A 24,620-nucleotide genomic window follows, 5' to 3' on the forward strand; every position below is an offset into this window, starting at 1 on the left:
GTAAATGCCATTGTAACGGCACCCCGGGCATAAAAGGGGTTAAAACCATGTAGGAGATATTCCCTTTCCAGATATAAAGGTAGCTACCAAAGACACCAATCCGCCGAACAGGATGAACCATATGAATGCTTCAAACCATATGAATGCTCCAAACAGCCAAACAGGAAAAACCATATGAATAGGTTTACACTCCAGACAGCCCAATAGTAAAACCATACGAATAATCCCCCCAAGTACGAGACGAGGCTCCGTATTGAGGGTCAGCAGGTGATCTGTTTAATGTGGGCTACCTGCCCGGTATTTATGCAGGTCTTCCACCAGGTGGACACTCCCCTAGGGGACCTGATGGAAAACTGGGACACATATTGGACATTAACCAATCAGGACAGTTTAGCAGTAAACACTCCCACATACACATTGTAATCCCTCCTCTCTATACTGGAGATAATTGGGAAGTAACTCAATTATCTCCGAGGATAGAAGCAAAACTCAATTTTACACGTGGCAATACAAATATATAAAAATATATAACTTCTAAACTAACGAATGCAATATACACATTTAACGTATCCCCAGATAGCTTAGATCTGAGCGCACCTTATTACCGAATGGTGCTCAGATCTCATACACACAGTTCAATTGCCATGGAACCAAAGTCTTTCACATAGTCTTTCATTATACGAATGGGCTCCATGGCATAGCTATCTGGGGTAGCTCTGTTCATCTGTTTAATATCCCGAACGGCCCGCGTTCGTATGAGCGAATGAGATATGAGAAGGGAGGTTGGCGGCTTCAGTGGTGTTTGTGAAGAAAAGAGTCCGTTTTCAGTTCCAGAGTTTTGTAGCTAAACACAGCTGACCGTTCGGCAGTTTAAGATGACCGCCACCCAGCGTTCGTCAATTAAGCTGCGGTTAACCGTAGCTTCTGGGAGGTACATTTCTGGCACACTCCTTACCCAAGTGGTCCGGTCATTCGTCTGTTTGTTCGGTAAATTCAATTTACCGAACGCCCTGGCAGAAAGGCACAAATAAGCCTTTCTGCAGGGAGAAATAAAGGTTTTTACATGGGGGCCATAATCCTGGGGCAGCAGGCGGGCAACCAGGCTTCTCCAGAACCCAGTGGCGAGGTTAGTTTCGCCACAGCCATTAACCACATTTTTATGTGCAGATGAATACGTTACACACAGCTCCTGCACCCCCTGACTGCCATCACACCTCCAGCACCCCCTGCCTGCCATCACACCTCTTGCACCCTCTGCCATCACAGCTCCTGTACCCCCTGTGACAAACCGCATGGCACCTCAACTGGGTACCTCCGCCAATCACGCTTCCTAGTATCATCAAGTACTATAAGCACCGCACCAGACACCATAGCCTCCCTTAGCTGCTGCAGCTTGGCTGGGGTCTCGCCGTCCCTTCCCACCCTGGACCAACACCTAGATTTAGCTCCCAGTGGGAAGACCTCTCCTTCAAGAGAGTATAATAATCCAAAGAGCAGTATAGCAATTCCCCCCACACATGAGCCAAGGCTTAATGCTGGGAAGTAGTCTATTTAATGGAAGCACAGTCACAGAATTTATACAAGTTAGAAACTCCTCCTCTGTGCCTGAGAGATAATTGGTTCAGGAACTGTACTAACTCAATTATCTCCAGGTACAGGAAAACAAAAATGTTTGACACCCCAAAAGTAACCCCAAAACACATATAAACCCCACAAATACATCCCCTGATAGCCCAGATTTGGGTGACCAACATATCCAAAAATCACCAAGATCGGTTCAGGGGTTTGGATTTTTCATGTAAGTCACTTTTTTGACCCACCATGCACATGGACCTATGCCCAAAACAATTCCATGAAATCAGTGCTAACGGTCAGTAATTTTCGGTAGTTTAAAAATGAACAAACTAACAAACGTAGTCAATAGTCATACCATGGAGCTTGTTCCCCTCATCCAGATAAACGATTCCACAGAACAGTACCCTTCTAGGTGTAGGTGTAGAATCCAAACGCAGGCGATGATGGAAGTCCCGCGGTTTTCTTGAGTTTCCGTGTCCGATTTGAGTTCCATGAACCCTCTGCCATCACAGCTCCTGTACCCCCTGTGACAAACCGCATGGCACCTCAACTGGGTATCTCCGCCAATCACGCTTCCTAGTATCGAGTACTATAAGCACCGCACCAGACACCATAGCCTTCCTTAGCTGCTGCAGCTTGGCTGGGGTCTCGCCGTCCCTTCCCACCCTGGACCAACACCTAGATTTAGCTCCCAGTGGGAAGACCTCTCCTTCAAGAGAGTATAATAATCCAAAGAGCAGTATAGCAATTCCCCCCACACATGAGCCAAGGCTTAATGCTGGGAAGTAGTCTATTTAATGGAAGCACAGTCACAGAATTTATACAAGTTAGAAACTCCTCCTCTGTGCCTGAGAGATAATTGGTTCAGGAACTGTACTAACTCAATTATCTCCAGGTACAGGAAAACAAAAATGTTTGACACCCCAAAAGTAACCCCAAAACACATATAAACCCCACAAATACATCCCCTGATAGCCCAGATTTGGGTGACCAACATATCCAAAAATCACCAAGATCGGTTCAGGGGTTTGGATTTTTCATGTAAGTCACTTTTTTGACCCACCATGCACATGGACCTATGCCCAAAACAATTCCATGAAATCAGTGCTAACGGTCAGTAATTTTCGGTAGTTTAAAAATGAACAAACTAACAAACGTAGTCAATAGTCATACCATGGAGCTTGTTCCCCTCATCCAGATAAACGATTCCACAGAACAGTACCCTTCTAGGTGTAGGTGTAGAATCCGAACGCAGGCGATGATGGAAGTCCAGCGGTGTTCGGGAGTTTCCGTGTACGATTTGAGTTCCATGAACCCGACAACCAAACAACGCTGCGTTCATGCAACAAGATGGTTGCCACCTCGTGGTCGTTCCTATGAATGGCGGCCACCCAGACGAACAATTAGAACACTGCGGTTAGAATCGGTAAGAGGTGTCCATTGGGCTTAAAAAGCTCCCGGGTGGTCCATGGTTCGTTCCTGAACAGCATAGGAAAATGGCACGGCTTTTAACAGGCTTTTTGCAGGGCCCAAAGTCTTTGGGCAGGAGGCTAGCCAGGAGGCCCCTCCAGGAACACGTGGCCGAGACATTTCTGCCACACCTCCTGCCTGCCATCACAGCTCTTGCACCCCTTGCCATCACACCTCCTGCACCCCCTGCCTACCATCACAGCTCCTGCACCCCCTGCCATCACAGCTCCTGCACCCCTGCCTTCCATCACAGCTCCTGTACCCCCTGCCATCACACCTCCTGCCTGCCATCACAGCTCCTGCACCCCCTGCTTTCCATCACACCTCCTGCACCCCATGTCTTCCATCACAGCTCTCGCACCTCCTGCCTTCCATCACAGCTCCTGCACCCCCTGCCTGCCATCACAGCTCCTGTGCCCCCTGCCATCACACCTCCTGCACCCCCTGCCTGCCATCACAGCTCCTGTACCCCCTGCCTGCCATCACAGCTCCTGCACCCCCTGCCATCACAGCTCCTGCACCCCCTGCCTGCCATCACACCTACTGCACCCCCTGCCTGCCATCACACCTACTGCACCCCCTGCCTGCCATCACAGCTCCTGCACCCCCTGCCTGCCACCATGCCTCCTGCCCGCTGGCATGGGACACACATATGATCAATAGCACACAGATTTGGTATTTACAGTTATAGTACAAACCCACTATATGGAATCCACAGACACACTCAGAAATATAGCACAAACAACCTCAAAAACACAACAAATGCAGAATAACATACAGACAGGAGAATACATACAGTTCATGTAACATGTCTTACCTTTAACTCGTTGGCTTCTATGTAACCACTCCTGTCTGTGTCATATTTCCTCCAGGCCTGGAATATCAGTTTAGTAATATTTTACAAATATTATATAATACACATATTGTTCAGGTGTGTCTAGTTGTTTTCTGTTAATATTGTCAGCTGCCCTTCAGTGGAGGTATAAGGGCTTAATAGGGGCCAGAAGGCGGTAATTTCTGACCATTTAGTGCTATCTGTCAGCCCTGCTGGCTCCTGTTAGATCAATGCTGGCCTATGGGAACATGGCGCTTTGATATTTTATTTTAATACTGTATTTCCTCCAGCAACTCATTATAAAATCAATATTCCCATATTTATGTGCAGGGACATACCCAGAATAGATGTATAATGACTTCATGTGGCCATCTGTGGTGAGCAGTGATCTTTTTTGTGTGCATGTTATGAGGAAAATGTGATAGGAGGACATTCATATTACAGGGCCCCCTAGTCACCCAGGTAGACAATCCGCTTCCCATGTAAATGTGATTCCATCTGTGAAGTTAGCATGTGTGTGTGTTTGCAGTTAGTGTGTGTATCCAGTTAGAATATGTGTGTGTGTGTGTGCCATTAGTTTGTGTACAGATAGTGTTTGTGTGTGTGTGTGTAGTTTGTGTGTCCAGTTAGAAGGTGTGTGTGAGTGCCATTAGTGTTTACAGTTAGTGTCTACAGTTAGTGTGTTTGTGTGTGTGTAGTTTGTGTGTCCAGTTAGGATGTATTTGTGCTGTTAGTGTGTGTGTGTTTATGCAGCCACTGTGTGTGTCGAGTTAGGATTTGTGTGTGCAGTTGTTGTGTGCTCACGATTCATTGTTCATTGTAAAAATATTGTTCTAGCGGAGCGCTAGTTTAGCAGGGACTTTTCTCCGCTGGTTTTCTCCAAGATGAACTCAGGAACAAAGAAGATGTTTCACAGCTAAATACAGCAAAGCAAGTCAAGATTCTCCTAACACCTCCCCAGTAACTGGATGACACTCAGTTTTGGGGGAATAACTCAAGTTTAATGGTGGCACACTGCCTTTTATGTGATTTTCCCCACAAGGTTACCGCCCAGGTAACAGACCAATGAACCAGGGTTATACATAGAGACACTCCCATACAGTATGTACAAGCCCTCCCCTCTGCCTGGTAGATAATTGAGGTAGATAATGTAATAACTCAATTATCTCCAGTCAGGAAAACCACATATTTCACAAGATTCCAGAAGATTCATGCCCAAAACAGTTCCATAGAATTAGGCTTTGCGGCCCATCTATCTTTTCAGTCACATAATGGGTAAATTGCACGAACGGATCCATTTGTGCATAACTTCATTAGATGTATCTGGTTCGGTAGATGGTTTATACTGAATAGTGCTTAGTTTGTGCACTTTTAGGTGAACTTAGGTGGAGGTGGAAGTCTCATCGGTGTTCGCTCCATCAATTGTCCGATTTTAGTTCCATGCACTCAACGACCAAACACCGCTGCCTTTGTTCGTGTCCGAAGATGGCCACCGCCACCTGTTCGTCTATACGAACGGCGACCACCCAGCCGACCGCTTAAAACGTTTGTGTGATTGCAGTTTATAGAGGTGTGAACTGAGTTAATGAGCAGCATACTCCATAGCTGGGTGGTCTACCATTCTGTAGTTTGTTCGGTTATTGAACAAAACCGTGGGAATCACTTAAGGGAATGGATTTTGACGAATTGCCAGGTGAAACAGGGAAAACTTTATGTTACAAAGCCAGGGGAGTAAGTCTTGTACAGTTATTGTCACTTTCTCACATATGGGGTCAAGGAGAGGGGAAAACAAAGGGGATATGGACAGCCCAGAGCTGGTATGAAATTATATAGCAGGTTCCATTCTGCTACAATTGTCATTCCAAGAATAGTCATTCACCTAAAGTTTTGGAAGTGATTTTAGATGCTATTCTATTTTTGGAGCATTATGTAGGAAATATATATTTTTGGTCTTAAGTGAACTGTCTGGATTCACTAAGCAGAGAGATCAGAAACACCTGCATTGTGCATTCTCAGCCAAGTTTATACACAGTCTAATAGAAGTCCATACACTGTGATTAAAGGGCCAGTAGCCGCATAATACAAATCCATTATGCCCAAATACTGTCTTTAAAGGGCAATACCCCCAGGGCCATAGTCACATGGCAGGAGGCGGGCAAGCAAGCCCCTCCAAAAAGCTCATGGCTAATATTCTATAAGGGTGGAGAGGGAGCGCTGTCCTCAGCTCTTCTTGATCCCACTTGTGCCTTTCTGTGATGCCGGGAGCCGGAATATGACACCACTCCGGCCCCGGGATCACTTAGCGGTGCGCGAAGGAGCTAAGCAAGAAGAGCTCAGTTCTCAGTTCCCTTGCCACCTCCATTGAGCACCCGCAAAGCCATCCCAGCCAGCAGGAGCCAGCAGGAGCCAGCAGCCCCAGCAACCCCATCAGAGCAAGCAAGGACCCCACCCAGCAAGCCCAGCAGCAGTCAGGGACAGGACCCACTCCAGCTCTCCCAAAAGTAGAGAGGCTGGGTGGATTTAAATAAAAACAATAATAATTGATGAGTGTATGAGAAAATTTGTGTGTGTGTGTGTCTGTCAAGGAGTGTGTTTGTGTCTGTCAGTGTGTGTATGTGTCTGTCAGTGTGTGTTTGTGTCTGTCAGTGTGTGCATGTGTGTCATTGTGAGTGAGTGTGTGTGTCTGTCAGTGTGTGTGTGTGTATGTCTGTGAGTGAGTGCCGGTAGCTGTCAGAGTGTCAAATCAGTAAGGATGTGTGTGTGTCAGTGAGTGTGTGTGTGTCTGTCAGTGAGTGTGTGTGTCTGTCAGTGAGTGTGTGTTTGTCATTGTGAGTGTGTGTCTGTCAGTGAGTGGGTGTGTGTATGTGAGTGAGTGAGTGTGTGTAGTTGTCCGTGTGTCTGTGAGTGAGTGAATGTGTGTGTGTGTGTCTGTTAGAGTGTGTCAAATCAGTGAGGATGTGTGTGTCTGTCAGTGTATGTGTGTCTGCGAGTGTGTGTGTGTGTGTGTCTGTCAGTGAGTGGGTGTGTCAGTGTGTGTCTGTCAGTGAAAGTGTGTGTTGGTTAAGCAGCGTATGTGTGCTAATGACTGTATGTTTGTGCCAATGACTGTGTATCTGTCAGTGAGTGTATGTCACAGCATTTATCAATGAGGGTGTGTGTCTGTCAGTCAAAAAAGTGGCCTTGACACGAATTGGTGGGCAGATCTAGATTGGGGGGGTGCCCGAATTTAGTCGTGCCTAGGGCAGCACAAATAAAAAATACACCACTGTGTGTGTTTTGCTCGCATGTAACTTTATGCCTGACCTCCATGAACTCGATGCTTGATCCAGCATGCTGCCTGAAGCAAAGCAGGAAATTCTCTTCAGTGGGCAGAATCTGTGCAAGCTGCGATGGAAACACACACACACATTATTGTTTGACACAATCAATATATATAGAGACACAATAAAAAAAACCCTGACACAAACACACACACAATCAATATATATAGAGAAACATAATAAAACACAGACACACACACACACAATCAATATATATAGACACACAATAAGAGACACACTGACACAAACACACACACAATCAATCTATATAGAGAAACATAATAAAACACACAAAGACACACACAATCAATATATATAGAGAAACATAATAAAACACACACAGACACAAACACACACATCAATATTTGTAGAGAGAAACATAATAAAACACACACAGACACACAAACACACATACAATCAATATATATAGACACACAATAAGAGACACACTGACAAAAACACACACACAATCAATATATATAGAGAAACATAATAAAACACACAAAGACACACACAATCAATATATATAGAGAAACATAATAAAACACACACAGACACAAACACACACACAATCAATATATATAGAGAAAAATAATAAAACACACACAGACACACAAACACACATACAATCAATATATATAGACACACAATAAGAGACACACTGACAAAAACACACACACAATCAATATATATAGAGAAACATAATAAAACACACAAAGACACACAAACACACATACAATCAATATATATAGACACACAATAAAAGACACGCTGACACAAACACACACACAATCAATATATGTAAAGAGAAACATACTAAAACACACACAAACACACACACAATCAATATATATATATATATAGAGAGAGAGAGAGAGAGACATGACACAATTGCCATATACTATGGCATACATAATGGCACAATCACATAATTATTACACCCGAGAAATTAACAAACTCATGTACATGTAGACTCACTGTGAAACGCTCACCTCTGCCATTTCAATGCGTCCGTCTGCGTTCTTGTCATATTTCTGCATAAATTCTTTCAATTTCTCCCCAATGTTGACACTGGAGCCTTCCTAACAGTAAGAAGGGCCGGTCAGACGGATGTTGTAATCACAGATTAAATTAATGTTTTTATATTAATAACCCGGAATGCAGAGTAAGAAGGGCCGGTCAGACGGATGTTGCAATCACAGATTAAATTAATGTTTTTATATTAATAACCCGGAATGCAGAGTAAGAAGGGCCGGTCAGACGGATATTGTAATCACAGATTAAATTAATGTTTTTATATTAATAACCCTGAATACAGAGTAAGAAGGGCCGGTCAGACGGATGTTGTAATCACAGATTAAATTAATGTTTTTATATTAATAACCCAGAATGCAGAGTAAGAAGGGCCGGTCAGACGGATGTTGTAATCACAGATTAAATTAATGTTTTTATATTAATAACCCGGAATGCAGAGTAAGAAGGGCCGGTCAGACGGATGTTGTAATCACAGATTAAATTAATGTTTTTATATTAATAACTCGGAATGCAGAGTAAGAAGGGCCGGTCAGACGGATGTTGTAATCACAGATAAAATTAATGTTTTTATATTAATAACTCGGAATGCAGAGTAAGAAGGGTCGGTCAGACGGATGTTGTAATCACAGATTAAATTAATGTTTTTATATTAATAACCCGGAATGCAGAGTAAGAAGGGTCGGTCAGACGGATGTTGTAATCACAGATTAAATTAATGTTTTTATATTAATAACCCGGAATGCAGAGTAAGAAGGGCCGGTCAGACGGATGTTGTAATCACAGATTAAATTAATGTTTTTATATTAATAACCCGGAATGCAGAGTAAGAAGGGCCGGTCAGACGGATGTTGTAATCACAGATTAAATTAATGTTTTTATATTAATAACCCGGAATGCAGAGTAAGAAGGGTCGGTCAGACGGATGTTGTAATCACAGATTAAATTAATGTTTTTATATTAATAACCCGGAATGCAGAGTAAGAAGGGCCGGTCAGACGGATGTTGTAATCACAGATTAAATTAATGTTTTTATATTAATAACTCGGAATGCAGAGTAAGAAGGGCCGGTCAGACGGATGTTGTAATCACAGATTAAATTAATGTTTTTATATTAATAACCCGGAATGCAGAGTAAGAAGGGTCGGTCAGACGGATCTTGTAATCACAGATTAAATTAATGTTTTTATATTAATAACCCGGAATGCAGAGTAAGAAGGGTCGGTCAGACGGATGTTGTAATCACAGATTAAATTAATGTTTTTATATTAATAACCCGGAATGCAGAGTAAGAAGGGCCGGTCAGACGGATGTTGTAATCACAGATTAAATTAATGTTTTAATATTAATAACCCGGAATGCAGAGTAAGAAGGGCCGGTCAGACGGATGTTGTAATCACAGATTAAATTAATGTTTTTATATTAATAACCCGGAATGCAGAGTAAGAAGGGCCGGTCAGACGGATGTTGTAATCACAGATTAAATTAATGTTTTTATATTAATAACTCGGAATGCAGAGTAAGAAGGGCCGGTCAGACGGATGTTGTAATCACAGATTAAATTAATGTTTTTATATTAATAACCCGGAATGCAGAGTAAGAAGGGCCGGTCAGACGGATGTTGTAATCACAGATTAAATTAATGTTTTAATATTAATAACCCGGAATGCAGAGTAAGAAGGGTCGATCAGACGGATGTTGTAATCACAGATTAAATTAATGTTTTAATATTAATAACCCGGAATGCAGAGTAAGAAGGGTCGATCAGACGGATGTTGTAATCACAGATTAAATTAATGTTTTAATATTAATAACCCGGAATGCAGAGTAAGAAGGGCCGGTCAGACGGATGTTGTAATCACAGATTAAATTAATGTTTTTATATTAATAACCCGGAATGCAGAGTAAGAAGGGCCGGTCAGACGGATGTTCTAATCACAGATTAAATTAATGTTTTTATATTTATAACCCGGAATGCAGAGTAAGAAGGGCCGGTCAGACGGATGTTGTAATCACAGATTAAATGAATGTTTTTATATTAATAACTCGGAATGCAGAGTAAGAAGGGCCGGTCAGACGGATGTTGTAATCACAGATTAAATTAATGTTTTTATATTAATAACTCGGAATGCAGAGTAAGAAGGGCCGGTCAGACGGATGTTGTAATCACAGATTAAATTAATGTTTTTATATTAATAACTCGGAATGCAGAGTAAGAAGGGCCGGTCAGACGGATGTTGTAATCACAGATTAAATTAATGATTTTATATTAACCCCTTAAAAACACATGACATGTGTGACATGTCATGATTCCCTTTATTCCAGAAGTTTGGTCCTTAAGGGGTTAATAACCCGGAATGCAGAGTAAGAAGGGCCGGTCAGACGGATGTTGTAATCACAGATTAAATTAATGTTTTTATATTAATAACCCGGAATGCAGAGTAAGAAGGGCCGGTCAGAAGGATGTTGTAATCACAGATTAAATTAATGTTTTTATATTTATAACCCGGAATGCAGAGTAAGAAGGGCCGGTCAGACGGATGTTGTAATCACAGATTAAATTAATGTTTTAATATTAATAACCCGGAATGCAGAGTAAGAAGGGCCGGTCAGACGGATGTTGTAATCACAGATTAAATTAATGTTTTTATATTAATAACCCGGAATGCAGAGTAAGAAGGGCCGGTCAGACGGATGTTGTAATCACAGATTAAATTAATGTTTTTATATTTATAACCCGGAATGCAGAGTAAGAAGGGCCGGTCAGACGGATGTTGTAATCACAGATTAAATTAATGTTTTAATATTAATAACCCGGAATGCAGAGTAAGAAGGGCCGGTCAGACGGATGTTGTAATCACAGATTAAATTAATGTTTTTATATTAATAACCCGGAATGCAGAGTAAGAAGGGCCGGTCAGACGAATGTTGTAATCACAGATTAAATTAATGTTTTTATATTAATAACCCGGAATGCAGAGTAAGAAGGGCCGGTCAGACGGATGTTGTAATCACAGATTAAATGAATGTTTTTATATTAATAACCCGGAATGCAGAGTAAGAAGGGCCGGTCAGACGGATGTTGTAATCACAGATTAAATTAATGTTTTTATATTAATAACCCGGAATGCAGAGTAAGAAGGGCCGGTCAGACGGATGTTGTAATCACAGATTAAATAATGTTTTTATATTAATAACCCGGAATGCAGAGTAAGAAGGGCCGGTCAGACGGATGTTCTAATCACAGATTAAATTAATGTTTTTATATTAATTACACGGAATGCAGAGTAAGAAGGGCCGGTCAGACGGATGTTGTAATCACAGATTAAATTAATGTTTTTATATTAATAACCCAGAATGCTGAGTAAGAAGGGTCGGTCAGACGGATGTTGTAATCACAGATTAAATTAATGTTTTTATATTAATAACCCGGAATGCAGAGTAAGAAGGGCCGGTCAGACGGATGTTGTAATCACAGATTAAATTAATGTTTTTATAGTAATAACCCGGAATGCAGAGTAAGAAGGGCCGGTCAGACGGATGTTGTAATCACAGATTAAATTAATGTTTTTATATTAATAACCTGGAATACAGAGTAAGAAGGGCCGGTCAGACGGATGTTGTAATCACAGATTAAATTAATGTTTTTATATTAATAACTCGGAATGCAGAGTAAGAAGGGCCGGTCAGACGGATGATGTAATCACAGATTAAATTAATGTTTTTATATTAATAACCCGGAATGCAGAGTAAGAAGGGCCGGTCAGACGGATGTTGTAATCACAGATTAAATTAATGTTTTTATATTAATAACCCGGAATGCAGAGTAAGAAGGGCCGGTCAGACGGATGTTGTAATCACAGATTAAATTTTTATTTTTTTATTAATAACCCGGAATGCAGAGTAAGAAGGGCCGGTCAGACGGATGTTGTAATCACAGATTAAATTAATGTTTTTATATTAATAACCCGGAATGCAGAGTAAGAAGGGCCGGTCAGACGGATGTTGTAATCACAGATTAAATTAATGTTTTTATATTAATAACCCGGAATACAGAGTAAGAAGGGCCGGTCAGACGGATGTTGTAATCACAGATTAAATTAATGTTTTTATATTAATAACTCGGAATGCAGAGTAAGAAGGGTCGGTCAGACGGATGTTGTAATCACAGATTAAATTAATGTTTTTATATTAATAACCCTGAATACAGAGTAAGAAGGGCCGGTCAGACGGATGTTGTAATCACAGATTAAATTAATGTTTTTATATTAATAACTCGGAATGCAGAGTAAGAAGGGCCGGTCAGACGGATGTTGTAATCACAGATTAAATTAATGTTTTTATATTAATAACCCGGAATGCAGAGTAAGAAGGGCCGGTCAGACGGATGTTGTAATCACAGATTAAATTAATGTTTTTATATTAATAACCCGGAATGCAGAGTAAGAAGGGCCGGTCAGACGGATGTTGTAATCACAGATTAAATTAATGTTTTTATATTAATAACCCGGAATGCAGAGTAAGAAGGGCCGGTCAGACGGATGTTGTAATCACAGATTAAATTAATGTTTTTATATTAATAACCCGGAATGCAGAGTAAGAAGGGCCGGTCAGACGGATGTTGTAATCACAGATTAAATTAATGTTTTTTTATTAATAACCCGGAATGCAGAGTAAGAAGGGCCGGTCAGACGGATGTTGTAATCACAGATTAAATTAATGTTTTTATATTAATAACCCGGAATGCAGAGTAAGAAGGGCCGGTCAGACGGATGTTGTAATCACAGATTAAATTAATGTTTTTATATTAATAACCCGGAATGCAGAGTAAGAAGGGTCGGTCAGACGGATCTTGTAATCACAGATTAAATTAATGTTTTTATATTAATAACCCGGAATGCAGAGTAAGAAGGGTCGGTCAGACGGATGTTGTAATCACAGATTAAATTAATGTTTTTATATTAATAACCCGGAATGCAGAGTAAGAAGGGCCGGTCAGACGGATGTTGTAATCACAGATTAAATTAATGTTTTAATATTAATAACCCGGAATGCAGAGTAAGAAGGGCCGGTCAGACGGATGTTGTAATCACAGATTAAATTAATGTTTTTATATTAATAACCCGGAATGCAGAGTAAGAAGGGCCGGTCAGACGGATGTTGTAATCACAGATTAAATTAATGTTTTTATATTAATAACTCGGAATGCAGAGTAAGAAGGGCCGGTCAGACGGATGTTGTAATCACAGATTAAATTAATGTTTTTATATTAATAACCCGGAATGCAGAGTAAGAAGGGTCGATCAGACGGATGTTGTAATCACAGATTAAATTAATGTTTTAATATTAATAACCCGGAATGCAGAGTAAGAAGGGCCGGTCAGACGGATGTTGTAATCACAGATTAAATTAATGTTTTTATATTAATAACCCGGAATGCAGAGTAAGAAGGGCCGGTCAGACGGATGTTCTAATCACAGATTAAATTAATGTTTTTATATTTATAACCCGGAATGCAGAGTAAGAAGGGCCGGTCAGACGGATGTTGTAATCACAGATTAAATGAATGTTTTTATATTAATAACTCGGAATGCAGAGTAAGAAGGGCCGGTCAGACGGATGTTGTAATCACAGATTAAATTAATGTTTTTATATTAATAACTCGGAATGCAGAGTAAGAAGGGCCGGTCAGACGGATGTTGTAATCACAGATTAAATTAATGTTTTTATATTAATAACTCGGAATGCAGAGTAAGAAGGGCCGGTCAGACGGATGTTGTAATCACAGATTAAATTAATGTTTTTATATTAATTACACGGAATGCAGAGTAAGAAGGGCCGGTCAGACGGATGTTGTAATCACAGATTAAATTAATGTTTTTATATTAATAACTCGGAATGCAGAGTAAGAAGGGCCGGTCAGACGGATGTTGTAATCACAGATTAAATTAATGATTTTATATTAACCCCTTAAAAACACATGACATGTGTGACATGTCATGATTCCCTTTATTCCAGAAGTTTGGTCCTTAAGGGGTTAATAACCCGGAATGCAGAGTAAGAAGGGCCGGTCAGACGGATGTTGTAATCACAGATTAAATTAATGTTTTTATATTAATAACCCGGAATGCAGAGTAAGAAGGGCCGGTCAGAAGGATGTTGTAATCACAGATTAAATTAATGTTTTTATATTAATAACCCGGAATGCAGAGTAAGAAGGGCCGGTCAGACGGATGTTGTAATCACAGATTAAATTAATGTTTTAATATTAATAACCCGGAATGCAGAGTAAGAAGGGCCGGTCAGACGGATGTTGTAATCACAGATTAAATTAATGTTTTTATATTAATAACCCGGAATGCAGAGTAAGAAGGGCCGGTCAGACGGATGTTGTAATCACAGATTAAATTAATGTTTTTATATTTATAACCCGGAATGCAGAGTAAGAAGGGCCGGTCAGACGGATGTTGTAATCACAGATTAAATTAATGTTTTAATATTAATAACCCGGAATGCAGAGTAAGAAGGGCCGGTCAGACGGATGTTGTAATCACAGATTAAATTAATGTTTTTATATTAATAACCCGGAATGCAGAGTAAGAAGGGCCGGTCAGACGAATGTTGTAATCACAGATTAAATAATGTTTTTATATTAATAACCCGGAATGCAGAGTAAGAAGGGCCGGTCAGACGGATGTTGTAATCACAGATTAAATTAATGTTTTTATATTAATTACACGGAATGCAGAGTAAGAAGGGCCGGTCAGACGGATGTTGTAATCACAGATTGAATTAATGTTTTTATATTAATAACTCGGAATGCAGAGTAAGAAGGGCCGGTCAGACGGATGTTGTAATCACAGATTAAATTAATGTTTTTATATTAATAACCCAGAATGCTGAGTAAGAAGGGTCGGTCAGACGGATGTTGTAATCACAGATTAAATTAATGTTTTTATATTAATAACCCGGAATGCAGAGTAAGAAGGGCCGGTCAGAAGGATGTTGTAATCACAGATTAAATTAATGTTTTTATATTAATAACCCGGAATGCAGAGTAAGAAGGGCCGGTCAGACGGATGTTGTAATCACAGATTAAATTAATGTTTTTATATTAATAACTCGGAATACAGAGTAAGAAGGGCCGGTCAGACGGATGTTGTAATCACAGATTAAATTAATGTTTTTATATTAATAACCCGGAATGCAGAGTAAGAAGGGCCGGTCAGACGGATGTTGTAATCACAGATTAAATTAATGTTTTTATATTAATAACCTGGAATGCAGAGTAAGAAGGGCCGGTCAGACGGATGTTGTAATCACAGATTAAATTAATGTTTTTATATTAATAACCCGGAATGCAGAGTAAGAAGGGCCGGTCAGACGGATGTTGTAATCACAGATTAAATTAATGTTTTTATATTAATAACCCGGAATGCAGAGTAAGAAGGGCCGGTCAGACGGATGTTGCAATCACAGATTAAATTAATGTTTTTATATTAATAACCCGGAATGCAGAGTAAGAAGGGCCGGTCAGACGGATGTTGTAATCACAGATTAAATTAATGTTTTTATATTAATAACCCGGAATGCAGAGTAAGAAGGGTCGGTCAGACGGATGATGTAATCACAGATTAAATTAATGTTTTTATATTAATAACCTGGAATGCAGAGTAAGAAGGGCCGGTCAGACGGATGTTGTAATCACAGATTAAATTAATGTTTTTATATTAATAACCCGGAATGCAGAGTAAGAAGGGCCGGTCAGACGGATGTTGTAATCACAGATTAAATTAATGTTTTTATATTAATAACCCGGAATGCAGAGTAAGAAGGGCCGGTCAGACGGATGTTGTAATCACAGATTAAATTAATGTTTTTATATTAATAACTCGGAATGCAGAGTAAGAAGGGCCGGTCAGACGGATGATGTAATCACAGATTAAATTAATGTTTTTATATTAATAACCCGGAATGCAGAGTAAGAAGGGCCGGTCAGACGGATGTTGTAATCACAGATTAAATTAATGTTTTTATATTAATAACCCGGAATGCAGAGTAAGAAGGGCCGGTCAGACGGATGTTGTAATCACAGATTAAATTAATGTTTTTATATTAATAACCCGGAATGCAGAGTAAGAAGGGCCGGTCAGACGGATGTTGTAATCACAGATTAAATTAATGTTTTTATATTAATAACCCGGAATGCAGAGTAAGAAGGGCCGGTCAGAAGGATGTTGTAATCACAGATAAAATTAATGTTTTTATATTAATAACCCGGAATGCAGAGTAAGAAGGGCCGGTCAGACGGATGTTGTAATCACAGATTAAATTAATGTTGTTGTATTTATTACATGGAAGGTAAATGCTATATGCATGGGCGTCCACAGGAATATTTTCAGTGGGGCATAATTGTAATGACATCCATGCTTGGTCCCTTTTTGCAGGGCTGGACTAGGGGTGCAAAGCAGCCCTGAAAAAAAATGTATGCCAGCTCCATAAGTCATTGTGCCATGTAGAGTGTGTGTATATGCGTGTGTGTGTGTGTATATATATATATTATTTGTAAAAAAAAATATTATTCCATAAGCATACTCACATACAGAAAATCTCACTGACACAAGCTCATTGATACACAGGCTCACAGACAGACAATCTCATTGACATAAAAACATAAGCTTACTGATACACACAAATAGGCTCACTGACACACACAGACAATCTTGCTGGTACACAAATACAAACTTAGTAGAAACTCTGGCATGCATACAATGTTACTACAGACAAACTCATTGGTATATAAACACAAACTTACTACAGACAAGCTTACTGTCACACACACAAGCTCATTGACACACACACACACATGCTCACTACAGACAAGCTCACTGACACACACATGATCACTACAGACAAAATCACTGACACACATACACATGCTCACTACAGAAAAGCTCACTAACACACACAAGTTTACTACAGACAAGCTCACTGACACACTCAAGCTCACTACAGACAAGCTCACTGACACACACATGATCACTACAGACAAGATCACTGACACACATAAACATGCTCACTACAGACAAGCTCACTAACACACAAGCTCACTACAGACAAGCTCACTGACACACACATGATCACTACAGACAAGATCACTGACACACATACACATGCTCACTACAGACAAGCTCACTAACACACACAAGCTCACTACAGACAAGCTCACTGACACACACATGATCACTACAGACAAGATCATTGACACACACACATGCTCATTGACACACGTATAGACAAACTCATATGACGGACTACTGCATATGTTCTAAATTCTATTAAATATTGAATCATCATTCAATATTGTGAATGTTCTGAGGATTAAATAAGTTCCTATGAGGATGATGTGATTCACTGCAGGTAACTGAAATATATGATAAAAGCACGGTATTACCTGCTTGCCTGGTAGAATAATAAAGTACATGAGATTGTTTTGTGCTCTGCTTAGTACTAGATCCTTCCAGGGGGAGATAACACACTAATTCTAGGCTAAAAATTGTCAGAGTGTCTCTCGCCCAGACCAGGGCATTGAGTGATAACGGATAACGTCTCCCCAGATTAGCGACATTCTACATACGTCTGGCTGATGGTGATTGCTTGTAAGCAGTAGAAACCTGCACGCTGACCTGAATTTGCAGTCACAACAGCATAATGTGCAGATTAAATATCTGCTTTCTAACTCACGAGGATGAGATGTACATATTGCAAAGCAGCTTAATAGCCCTTAAAGCATCGTTCTCTCGGACAATCCTAAAACTGTAAGATTTGGGCTCAAACCTGGGATTTTAATTATAAAATGTATTACTGCCTCAAACATGATGGTTTACATTAAAAGAGTTATCTATCAAAACCGAGGCTTGCTGTAAATGACCAGTAGGGGGCAGAAATTCTGCAACGTTTGGTAAACAGAATGTGCTGTACACCCTAGGGGTGAATTAACTGATCAATAAATGGCAATGGGTCTAGGAAAAAGACAAACACAATAAGAACAGACCGATACAACAGGTAGAGGGCCCTGCCCGTGAGCTTGCAATCTAAAGGTGATGCATTGTTTGTTACATTTATTTTGGGAGGAGAAGATAAGGAGTATTATATCAACTTACCACCCCAGCACCTCGCCTCGCTGCCTCCAGCTCCTGGAAGAAGTTCTCCAGTTCGTTACCCTCAATGTACCCATTTCCTGTAGAGAAAGGAGAGAGACGCAGGCATGCCCTATTTGTGTGCTAGAAAAAACATAGACAGACAGACAACCTTCTAGATACAGAGATAGATATGCAGATAGACAGAAAAATATGCAGGTAGACAGATGGCCAGAGACAGACAGATATAGTACAAGACAGTCAGATACAGAGACAGAGGGACAGACACATAGATAGACAGATACAGAGACAGAGGGACAGACACATAGATAGAGAGACAGATACAGAGATAGAGAGACAGACACATAGATAGAGAGACAGATACAGATATAGAGAGACAGACACATAGATAGAGAGACAGATACATAGATAGACAGACAGATACAGAGGGACAGACACATAGATAGAGAGACAGATACAGAGATAGACAGACAGACACATAGATAGAGAGACAGACACATAGATAGAGAGACAGACACATAGATAGAGAGACAGACACATAGATAGACAGATACAGAGATAGACAGACACATAGATAGATAGATAGATAGATAGATAGATAGATAGATACAGAGATAGACAGACACATAGATAGACAGCTACAGAGATAGACAGACACATATATAGAGAGACAGATACAGAGATAGAGAGACAGACACATAGATAGAGAGACAGATACAGAGATAGACAGACAGACACATAGATAGAGAGACAGATACAGAGATAGATAGACAGACACATAGAAAGAGAGACAGATAAATAGATAGAGAGACAGATACAGAGATAGATAGACAGACACATAGATAGAGAGACAGATACAGAGATAGATAGACAGACACATAGATAGAGAGACAGATACAGAGATAGATAGACAGACACATAGATAGAGAGACAGATACATAGATAGAGAGACAGATACCGAGATAGACACAGATACATAGATAGAGAGACAGATACATAGATAGAGAGACAGATACCGAGATAGACACAGATACATAGTGTAACAGAACCTCATCATCTCCTAAGCCCAGTGGAATAAGACAGTGAAATGCATGATAAAGCATCTGTTCGGTAGTTTAATTCGTTTTTTTCGGCATATTTCTACCGAACACAGGACTACCTTGATGTATAATAAAAGCATGTTTTACCCTCCCAGCTTGTTCCCAGCCGTTCGCATCGTTCAGCACGAACTCCGTGTGTAACATATAGGTGGCCGCCATTTCGGGACTTACACGTGTTCGCGGCCATCTTACGCACGAACAGCGGTGTTTGCCTGTGAACGCATGGAACTAAAAACAGATACACAAACAGGCGAACACCGCTGAGACCTCCATGCGCCCAGAACTTCGTGCTGAAACTACCGATCAACGGGCTGTTCGGTAGTTACACTTAATCTTCTATGGGGAGTTCAGCGAACACTGAGATAGTTGTGGATGACAAGAATTTCGTAGAGTTTTAACAGGCGAACGGAGACCGACCGCAGGGCCAAAACTTGTGGAACTCTTTTCGGCTAGAAAATCCGTGCTGTCGGTCAAAACTTCAAACATCCATAACTCCCGAACCCCTCAACCGAATGAGCTGAAATTTGGACATATTGTTCTCCTAACCAAGACCTATCAAGCGGACTTAAAGGTGTACCCCCTGTTTTTAGGGTACATCCAGAACTGGGGTAAAATACTGTATGTTATAATTGTGTTATGTGTTTATCTGAGGGGAGGAGACGTGGGGGTGTTACCATGCATATGATTGGTTATTTTCAACCTCCCCCTGGGTGTGCTCTGTGTGTACTGTTTGGTAATAAAAAGCAGGCTGGGTGTTCCAGTCCTCAGATCTTCTTGACCCTTCAAAACGTAGCCTCGTCTCGTTCTTGGAAGGGGATTGTTTGGGAATATTACTCTGCTCCTGTTTACAGCTGAACCTGACTCTCTCTGGATATCGTGGATGGGATTATACCAGCTCTACTTCCCCCCAGCAGCAGCCGGAGTACCAGGGGGAGGTAAGTGATATTTCTCCTCCCCAGTCAACTCCTTTGTTCCCTGACCCCCCAGCAGAAGAGCTGGCAACTGGGCAGAGCGCCGCTGGCCTCTGTCCTCCCTTGTTTCCTTCCCCTGAGCCTGACTTTCTACAGGCTGCCCCAGCGGAAGAGCTGGCAACTGGGCAGAGCGCCGCTGGCCTCTGTCCTTCCTTTTTTCCTACCCCTCTACCCAATGCTACGGTAAAGAAAATTCCCTTTACTGCGTTTAAAACCTTTGTGGAAAGTGAAGAGGAAATTGATGGATATTTGGCTGACTTTGAAAGGCAGTGCTCACTACATCAAATACCGCCAGAGCAATGGGTCACTATCCTGGCGGGGAAACTGTCAGGAAAAGCCAATGAGGCTTTCCGAGCACTCACTACAGAAGAGATCGCGCAGTATCAAAAGGTAAAAGAGGCACTGCTCACCAGGTATGCTGTAACCCCAGAAGCATACCGTCGCCATTTCCGGGAGTCCAAAACGAAAGCTGTGGACTCCCACATGGAATGGGCCAACCGGCTACAAAGAGTGGCATCACATTGGGTCCAAGGGTGCAAGGCCAACACCGGGGAGGAAGTATTACAGTTGTTCTTAATGGAACATTTCTTCCAAGATTTGGCTGCGGACATACAAGACTGGGTACGAGACCGGCGCCCCGCTAACCTAAATGAGGCGGCTGGGCTAGCCGATGAATATGCCGAGACAAGGAAAGTAAGCCAGGGTACTACACGACAAGCTCATAAGACAGAGCCACGTACCCCAGCCGTCGTCTCACGCCCAGAATTTCGGGCTCCAGTCCCACCAGGACCACCACGTCCTCAGGGACCTACCAACTACCCCCGGGATTTGTCAAGGGTGACGTGCCATCACTGCAGCAACCCCGGACATATAGCCCGATATTGTCCCCTAAGGTCTAACAACAACAACTGGAGACGTACAACCCCCAACACAGAGGCCCCTGCATCACGTCCCGCTGCGGCTCACTGTCTAGAAACCGAGATGGGCCCTGAGGAATGTCTGGGGATTTTGTACGAAGCAGATCCAATACAAGCTGCTTCTCCAGATAACCGGCAACATCACCGTCAGGAGGTTCGGGTGAATGGACAAATAGCACAAGGCCTAAGAGATACCGGGGCTACCATCACTTTGATCCAAAAACATCTAGTAAAGCCGGAGAATGTGTCTACTCGCACCGTTGCTGTTTGGGTCGCAGGGGGCGCTGTGTTTCGCTTGCCCACCGCCCGAGTACACTTAGACTGGGGAGTCGGATCGGGAAAAAACACAGTTGGCACTATGGACAACCTGCCTGCTGAGGTCGTATTGGGAAACGACATTGGCCCTTTGACTTCAGCATATTTGCCTACACCTGCTGCCGCTTGTCCCGTAACCACCCGCTCACAGACCCGTGTCACGGATGATCCTAGTACAGGCCGGATCATCCAAGCACCCACATGCAACCCCACTACGATAGGAAGGCCCATAGCTTGGGACACCCCAGAGGAGTTTGGGAGGGAAACTAGAGAGGACCCCACCCTCCAAAGGTATCGGGAATTAGCTGACAGTAGGGGGGACGGACGGGAACGTTTTCTATGGGATGGGGACAGGTTATACAGACTGACAGAAGGCAGAAAGAGAGGCTGTGTCCCTTCGCAGAAGCGCCAACTAGTGCTACCCAGAAAGTACCGGTTGGAACTTCTTCGAATTGGCCACGACATTCCGTTGGCAGGGCATCTAGGGGGTAACCGCACCACCTTCAGGATCACCCAGACCTTCTTTTGGCCGGGGATCTCGAAGGATGTGCGACGTTACTGCAGTACTTGTGACGTATGCCAACGGGTAGGGAAGAGAGGGGATCACCCTAAAGCTCGACTGTTACCTATGCCTGTGATCGAGGAACCATTTAGCAGGGTGGCAGTCGACCTAGTGGGACCCCTACCTAACCCCAGTCCCTCTGGTAAGAAATACATCCTTACCGTAGTGGACTATGCTACTCGCTACCCGGAAGCCGTCGCTCTGACGAATATCCAGGCTGACACTGTCGCCAGTGCTTTAGTCGGGATATTCACCCGAGTGGGATTTCCTCAGGAAATCTTGTCCGACAGAGGGACCCAGTTTACCGCAGACCTAACCCAGCAGTTATGGAAGGTCTGTGGTATTAAGCCCCTGCTTAGTTCCCCGTACCACCCTCAGACTAACGGTCTCTGTGAACCCTTTAATGGTACCCTAAAGCAATTGCTGCGGACCTTTACGGCGGAATACAGAGACTGGGAACGATTCTTGCCGCACCTCCTGTTCGCTTATCGGGAGGTGCCGCAGGAATCCACAGGGTTCTCTCCCTTTGAACTGCTCTATGGACGGAGAGTACGAGGCCCTCTCGACCTCATCCGAGAGCACTGGGAGGGAGAGACAGAACATGAAGGTGTCCCCATCGTACCATATGTGCTGGAAATGCGGGACCATATGGACCAGTTAGCCCGGATGGCACGGGACCATCTCCATGCGGCCCAGGGTCGTCAGAAACATTGGTACGATCAGGGCGCCTGCCAGAGAACATTCCAAGTAGGCCAGAAGGTGCTGGTGCTTAGACCTATCAAAGGGAATAAGCTCCAAACCTCCTGGCAGGGCCCTTACAAAGTGGTAGCACAGGTCTGTGACACCACTTATGTAATTGCCAGCAGCAAAGATGAAAGGATCCAGAAGTCCTTTCATGTAAACTTATTAAAAGAATATCAGGAAAGACCAGAGGATATAGCCGCCATATGTATCCCAGCCACTGAAGACCCTGACAGCTTACCATACCCGACCTATTAGCTAACTCGGAACCTAAAACCCTGCTCAATACCATACAGCTAGGGGAGCGGTTAACTCCCGCAGAAAAGGGGCAGATCCGACAGTTACTGACTGAGAAAGGGTTGACGTTTTCCCAGGAGCCCGGGTACACCCCCTTAGCAACTCACTATGTAGAAACCCCAGGACAAACCCCTCTCCGACAAACTCCCTATAGGATCCCTGAGGCAGTACAAGAGGAGATGAGGAAGGAAATCCAAGAGATGTTAAGACTGGGGGTGATAGAGCCATCTGACAGTCCGTGGGCCTCACCTGTGGTCCTAGTTCCCAAAAAGGACGGAACCACCCGGTTCTGTGTCGATTATCGACGTCTCAATGACAGAACCGTGACAGATGCATATCCCATGCCCTGAGTAGACGAGCTATTAGATCGTATTGCCAGGGGACGTTATCTGACCACCATCGATTTGTGTAAAGGGTATTGGCAGATTCCCCTGGCTAAGGAGGCTATCCCTAAGTCGGCCTTTGTCACCCCATTTGGCTTATACCAGTTCAAGGTCATGCCATTTGGGATGAAAAACGCTCCAGCTACATTTCAGCGCTTAGTGGACCGCCTCCTTGATGGCTTCCAGGATTTCGCTTGCGCGTACCTGGATGACATTGCGATCTATAGCGAAACTTGGGGAGAACACTTGAGGCATGTAGAAGCTGTACTGGATCAGATTCGGGCCGCAGGCCTGACGCTGAAACCAGAGAAGTGTAACTTCGGCATGGCCGAAGTCCAGTACCTGGGACACCGGGTGGGGTGTGGGAAGCAGCGCCCAGAACCCGCTAAAGTTGAAGCTGTCGCTAACTGGCCCACACCCCACACCAAGACTCAGGTCTTAGCATTTTTAGGGACGGCAGGATATTATAGGAAGTTTGTCCCTGACTATAGCGCCATCGCAAAACCCCTGACAGACTTAACCAAAAAGAACTTGCCTAGGATAGTCCTGTGGTCTCCCGCCTGTGAAACCGCCTTTCAAGCCCTAAAGAATGCTCTAATTCACGCACCTGTTCTGTCTTCCCCCGTCCCTAACAAAAGATTTGTCGTTCATACAGATGCGTCCATGTATGGACTGGGGGCAGTTCTAAGCCAAATCGGAGAAGATGGGGGCGAACACCCTGTCGCGTATCTCAGTAGAAAATTGTTACCCAGTGGAAAAAGAATGTCTGGCCCTGGTCTGGGCACTAAAGAAACTCACCCCATATTTGTACGGACAAGAATTTACCCTAATCCCCGACCATAATCCCCTGGTATGGCTGAACAGAGTAGCTGGAGATAATGGACGTTTATTGAGATGGAGTCTAGCACTGCAGCCATATAATTTCTCCATTCAATACCGCCC

The 24,620-nt window shown here is 42.7% G+C and overlaps 1 protein-coding gene across 1 annotated transcript in view; it reads right to left on the reverse strand.

The window, feature by feature from the left end:
- Positions 1–24,620, reverse strand: part of CALB2 (calbindin 2) — a 110,297-nt gene that overhangs the window by 43,128 nt on the left and 42,549 nt on the right. The window contains exons 2-5 of the mRNA XM_063437621.1: positions 18,396–18,472; positions 8,193–8,282; positions 7,184–7,264; positions 3,863–3,919 (exon numbers count right to left, since the gene is read on the reverse strand). Coding sequence (XP_063293691.1) covers positions 3,863–3,919; positions 7,184–7,264; positions 8,193–8,282; positions 18,396–18,472 — 305 coding nt within the window. The remainder of the gene's footprint in view (positions 1–3,862; positions 3,920–7,183; positions 7,265–8,192; positions 8,283–18,395; positions 18,473–24,620) is intronic.

The sequence above is a fragment of the Pelobates fuscus genome, chromosome 12 (genome assembly GCF_036172605.1).
Source record: "Pelobates fuscus isolate aPelFus1 chromosome 12, aPelFus1.pri, whole genome shotgun sequence".
In the NCBI taxonomy this organism is placed as follows: domain Eukaryota; kingdom Metazoa; phylum Chordata; class Amphibia; order Anura; family Pelobatidae; genus Pelobates; species Pelobates fuscus.